This window comes from Passer domesticus, chromosome 1 (genome assembly GCF_036417665.1).
Source record: "Passer domesticus isolate bPasDom1 chromosome 1, bPasDom1.hap1, whole genome shotgun sequence".
NCBI lineage: Eukaryota > Metazoa > Chordata > Aves > Passeriformes > Passeridae > Passer > Passer domesticus.
This window is the reverse complement of record NC_087474.1, coordinates 32,996,640-33,002,081: the sequence shown is the minus strand read 5'-3', so window position 1 is coordinate 33,002,081 and position 5,442 is coordinate 32,996,640. Positions and strand designations below refer to the sequence as shown.

Here is a 5,442-nt window from a genome sequence, read left to right as displayed (position 1 = left end):
CAAAGGGGCAGCTGCGTTACAGAATCATGTTAAGCTCAGCTAATGCGGAGAAGCCGAGGTAGCCCTAATGATGGATTTTGATGAGCGTGTTCCTTGTTCCTCTAACATGTATTTGCCAAGTTGTACTTACTACGTCTCGGGTCCTGATTTTTCCAGCCTCCCTTCTTTTTTGCCCCAAACCCCGTCTTCTCGCCCTATGACATACTCCTACTCCTCCAACCTACCCCAGGTCCAACCTGTGAGAGAAGTTACCTTCAGGGAATATGCCATTGATCCCTCCAGTAAATGGCACCCCAGGAACAATCTGCCCCACTGCTACTCCGCAGAGGAGATCATGCACAGAGACTGCCTGCCTGCCACCAACACTGCTAGCATGGGCGAGATGTTCGGCAAAAACACAGCTAACGTCTACCACCCCAGCACCAACGTCTCCTCCAATTTCTATAGCACGGTGGGCAGGAACGGGGTCCTGCCCCAGGCTTTCGACCAATTTTTCGAGACGGCTTATGGCACGGCGGAAAACCTGGCCTCGGCGGACTACCCGGTAGACAAGAGTGGCGAGAAGGCGCCCGCGGCCGCCGGGGCGGCGGCGGCGGCAACTTCAAGTTCGGAGGGCGGCTGCGGCAGGGCGGCGGCGGCCACGGCGGCGGAGAAGGAGAGGAGGAGGCGGCCGGAGAGCAGCAGCAGCCCCGAGTCGTCTTCCGGCAACAATGAGGAGAAATCCGGCAGTTCCAGTACGTATAAAGGCAGCGCCGGAGCGCTTTTAGGAAAGGCAGCTTGAAATCTAGCGCACCGCCGCTGTTAAATTTTTATATGCTGTTTTATAAGCATATAAGGTTTATGAAGGGCCTTTAGATTTCCCCCAACAAAACTTTGTTATAAAAGGCGAGATCACGTGTTTAGTGCTGAAATTGGCCGTGAAATACCCACCGGGCAATGGATGCCTAATTTTTTTTTTCCTTTTTCTTCTATTTTTTTTTTAATTTTTTTTCTGCTTTTTTTTCTTTTTAAATAACAATAAAAAACCAGTTCCGTGGTCAGCTCTTGAAAATATAATAATGTTAGTTCTGTGCCTGTAAATTCGGCAAAAAAAGGAGATCCTGACTCCTTTGATATCAATGTAATCCAGTGATTTTATAAAAGCCATGTGTTGCACCAGAAGTCTAGTTAGGAGCTGAATTCAAAGCCTTCGCCGTTTTAACGATTGCGCTAGAATAGCGTTTAACAGATAAAGTAGCCGCCTGAACTGTAGCAATATATTAAAAGAAGCAAATTAACCTAAAGCTGGCCTTTTTGTCTAAAGGAAGCCATTTTACTAAGGCACTGTGGCAATTACGTGTTGCCTTCTGTCCAACAGTTTGTTACTTACAATTGTTATTCAATCTGTCAAAGTCTGATTTTTTTATGTGGGCTTTTTAAAAGGCAAAGCTAGTATACGGCCGGGGGAAAAAAAATACCTCGACAATGAACTGTACCAGAAAAGGAAGTTTTTAAGGGGATAGCAGCTACGTTTAATGTAAAGAGCTCCTGAACCTTGAAACCTTTTATATTCTGCTTAATGAACTTTAAAACCGTAATGGCTAATCGAGAGGAGAATACCTCGGTGCGGTGGAGAACGTGCTTGAAAATAGCCGGCTAGGAGGAGAGGGAAACGCCTCAGCCTTGGGCTCTGGGGTTTTTCCTCTGCTCGGGACGTAGAGAGGGGATTAGGCCAGGGAGCGAGGGCGAGATGCGGGCGGGCAGGGGCTCGGGAGGGCTGGGCTGCTGCCCGCTGCAGGCAGCCAGGTGATGGCTGCTCCCTGGGCGGCTCGGCGTGCGCGGCGGCGCCCGGCGGAGCAGCCTACAAAGGCTTTCCTCCGGCTCGTGAAATCCGCAAGAACCCCCCGCCACCAGCCTTTCCTGCAGCCGCCCTCCCCGCCGAGGAAGCGAGGCCGGATCCGCGCGTCCCGGCGGGGGTTTCGCCCTGCGCGCCGCCGGGGCCGCGGCGCTGCGGGAGCCGGGCTGTGCCGGGGGTCCCGGGCCCCGCTGCCCGCGCCCGCCAGGGAGGAGGGCTGGCGCCAAGCCCCAGAGCCACCAAGTCCGGCCCCGGAGCGGGCAAAACGCGTCTTTTCCACATTAAAGTGCCTTTCCCTGAGAGTACCCCCGTCCCTCCTCAGCCCCCGCCGCCGGCGACCGCCGGGTCTCAAATGGTTCTGCCTTTTTTTCGCTCCACAGGTGGACAACGTACGCGTAAAAAGAGATGCCCATACACCAAATACCAGATTAGAGAGTTAGAAAGGGAATTCTTCTTCAGTGTCTACATAAACAAAGAGAAACGCCTCCAGCTCTCCCGAATGCTCAATCTGACCGACCGTCAAGTCAAAATATGGTTTCAGAACAGAAGAATGAAAGAAAAAAAAATTAACAGGGACCGATTACAATATTACTCAGCTAATCCACTACTTTAAAACTCATAGCGTTTTTCAAGACGAGATTAAATTCAGATTTCGCCCTTGACAAGGTCAAGCCACGGGGTTACGTGGAGGAAGGAGGTGTGTATCTGACGGGACTAGAAGAATCTAAGGTTTTACACACACGTAAACCTACTCTGGAACTGCGATGATGATTTTTTTATATATATATTTACATATCAACTGGAATCGATTTGATTTTGACACACATGGGATCCATTTCTAAACGTGCACGTCACCTCTGAGTGCAAAATCCATACCTCTTACCTTTCCAGGCACTGCGGCTCACCCTGCCACCGCTTTCGGCAGGCACGGGCGGGGACGGTCCTTCTCCATCCCCGGACTCGCCCATCCTCGGCCCTTTCTCTGCCCTGTGCTGCTGTGGAACAGCTGTCTGGAGACTGCCAGGTCGGCCTCGCCCAACCAGGACCACTGCAGAATATAAACTCTGAGAACTAATCTTTTGTTCTTCCTTAGGAAAATGTCTGGGTTAGAGGCAGCGTTCCATTGCTCATGGGTTTGAAATAAGAATTGAAGGACGGGCACGCACACGGACACACACACACACGGACACACACACATACAGAACTAAAGAAAGGGGGGGATGTCATGTCCACACCTTCCTGGGGCCAACCGCGAGTAGTTGTAACATGGATGTAGTGATGGTTATAGTAGCGTTTCCTTTGGGGGTGTGGGGTGGGATGGGGGCGAGAGAGAAAAGACCGAAATGAGAAAATTAATTATTTACTTTTAAAAATCAGGTATAAATTCGCCATATGTCGTAAAGAAACAATCACTGAAAATAAAATTAGAAAAAATTAATTAGCTCTTGTTTTATTTATGACAACAGACTATGCGTTGTCATCATTTTGGAGACAAATCATATACAAATACTAAAAATAAATCGGTGAAAAAGTGTGAATTTCAGCATTTTGAAAGAAACAACTCCTTAAAGGAAACTAACCTTCTGGCTTCTGGCTCACAAACTTTCTTCAGGAAATACCTGTGGAGAACGACAGTTTAGCAAATACCACACAACACTTAATTGAAACTTGGAGTTGTGCAATGCACTAACATTGGATGATTAAAATAACTCTATTGCATGTTCGTTTAAAGGTGACTAGAGAGGAGTTTAAACAGAAGCCAAACAATGTAAATATGGTAATTTTGTTGTCGTCTACTTTAAATGTCATGAGCTCTACTTTGTCGCCCAGTCGACGTATGCAAAGAATGGAGAGTTGTTTGAACTTATTTTAAATATCTATAAATATATATATATTTCCCTGCAGGAACCAAAGTGTGAAAAAAAATGCAATTAAAAAAAAAACAAAAAAAAAAGAGGAAAAAAGGAAAATATTTAAAATTCTATATCAGTTTACAAAGGATACCGTGTTCTATCATTGAGGTAATTTGCTGTCGAGAATATCTGAATGTATATTTCATACAGGAATGGTGTTTTACAAGACTTGTAAATAATAAAAAAATAAGAACCCATGACCTATTTTGTTCGAATGCCCTTTTTTTTTTTTCCCCTGGTTGGTTTTTTTTTGGTGGTGTTTTTTTTGGTTTTTTTATTGTTCCTTTGGGGCTAAAGGGTGTGGGATTTCTTTACATGTGCAGCAAAGTGGTGATAAGAATGTTTTTGACTAATAAATTTTGCCAAATGGATGTAATTTCTTTGTCACAATTCACAAAATGCAATATCTTTATATGATGTCACTGTTTTCAATATGTATCATCTATATGTATATACAGTTTTCTTTTAATATGCGCAAGTATTTGGTTGCATGTATACAGTGGAGCAGCGCACAAGGAAAATAAAAAATAAAAAAAAGGAAACTTTATATTTTTACTCTGGTGTTACGTTACTGCGCGTTCTTTCACCCGATGTAACTCTGGGACCCGAAATTCCTCGTGACCTTCTTCAGTCATTTGGGGCGAATTACTCTTCTTTTGTGAACTTCATCGTTAAATCTTCTACTCTGGAGTTAACAAGTGAACCTAGGCTTGTTTGAGCGTACTTTCAGCGGGTCACAGGAAAAGGAAAATTAAGTGTGTTCATAGCTCGCTACGTGTTAGGCCTTCTCCTTCTGCTGCCAGCACCGGCGGGGCAAGGTCCTGTGCTCGAGGGCTGGATGTGCCATTGCTGTTTGCTCCCCGCCACATGTGTCCAGGAGAAATGCTTGGCAGTAGCGTTGGGGACGCATTTTATAAGCTGGCACCAAAGGGAAGTTTCAAGGCAGCTGATGGATGTGGCCAGAATCTGAGAGCCCTAAGAAAATTGTTGTCTTTGGGGAAAGGAATCCGCATGGCAATGTGGTGGAAATGGACTGTTTGAAATTGTCCTTGATCTCCAAGGCAGGGAGGGGGTGGACTGAGGCGGGCAGCGGGGGGAGGAGGGCTGGAGGGAGAAAGTTGGACAGGGCAGGGGGGGAGAAAGCCCCAAACACCAAACAATAGCTGAGCTAGGAATGTGTTTTGAGGAGAGTATTTGAATCTTTAATGTTGACCCTAATCCTAATCAGCAGAAGAAAGTGGATTCGGTTTTTGCATTGTTTACTGGCTTTGAACTTCTGTATTGCTTGGACATCACCCATAACCTTGAGGTGAAGGACTTACTGACTTTGGGCCTTTGTTGACCACCGCCACCCAGCCAGACAACGTTTACCCAAAGGGAATGTTGAAAAGTCAGGGGGAAAAGAGGGGACTTTGTTTGTTTGTTTGTCTAGCATGCAAGGGGAAATGCCAGTTAAAAGGAGACAGACAGATGGATGGACAGACGGTGATAGAGGGACAGAGGGACGGATGGAGAGCTGAATGGCAATGAAAGTTAAGCCTGCAAGCTTCCTTTCCTGGTTAAAAATTAACTGGTATTCAGAGCCAATCCTAGAGACAGTAAAAACATGGAGTTTCTGTGGTCGGGGTTTGGATTTCCTAGCCCAATAAAATCGCATCCTCTGTGTTGCTGTGACATTGCGGCCATAAAAACTGT

The 5,442-nt window shown here is 46.4% G+C and overlaps 1 protein-coding gene across 1 annotated transcript; it reads left to right on the top strand.

Moving 5' to 3' along the window:
• Nucleotides 1-2,696, top strand: HOXA11 (homeobox A11). The gene is made up of 2 exons (XM_064400836.1): nt 1-734; nt 2,215-2,696. The coding sequence occupies exons 1-2, from the start codon at nt 68-70 to the stop codon at nt 2,445-2,447; spliced, it is 900 nt and encodes a 299-aa protein (XP_064256906.1). The 5' UTR covers nt 1-67; the 3' UTR covers nt 2,448-2,696.
• The last annotated feature ends 2,746 nt before the right edge of the window (nt 2,697-5,442 follow it).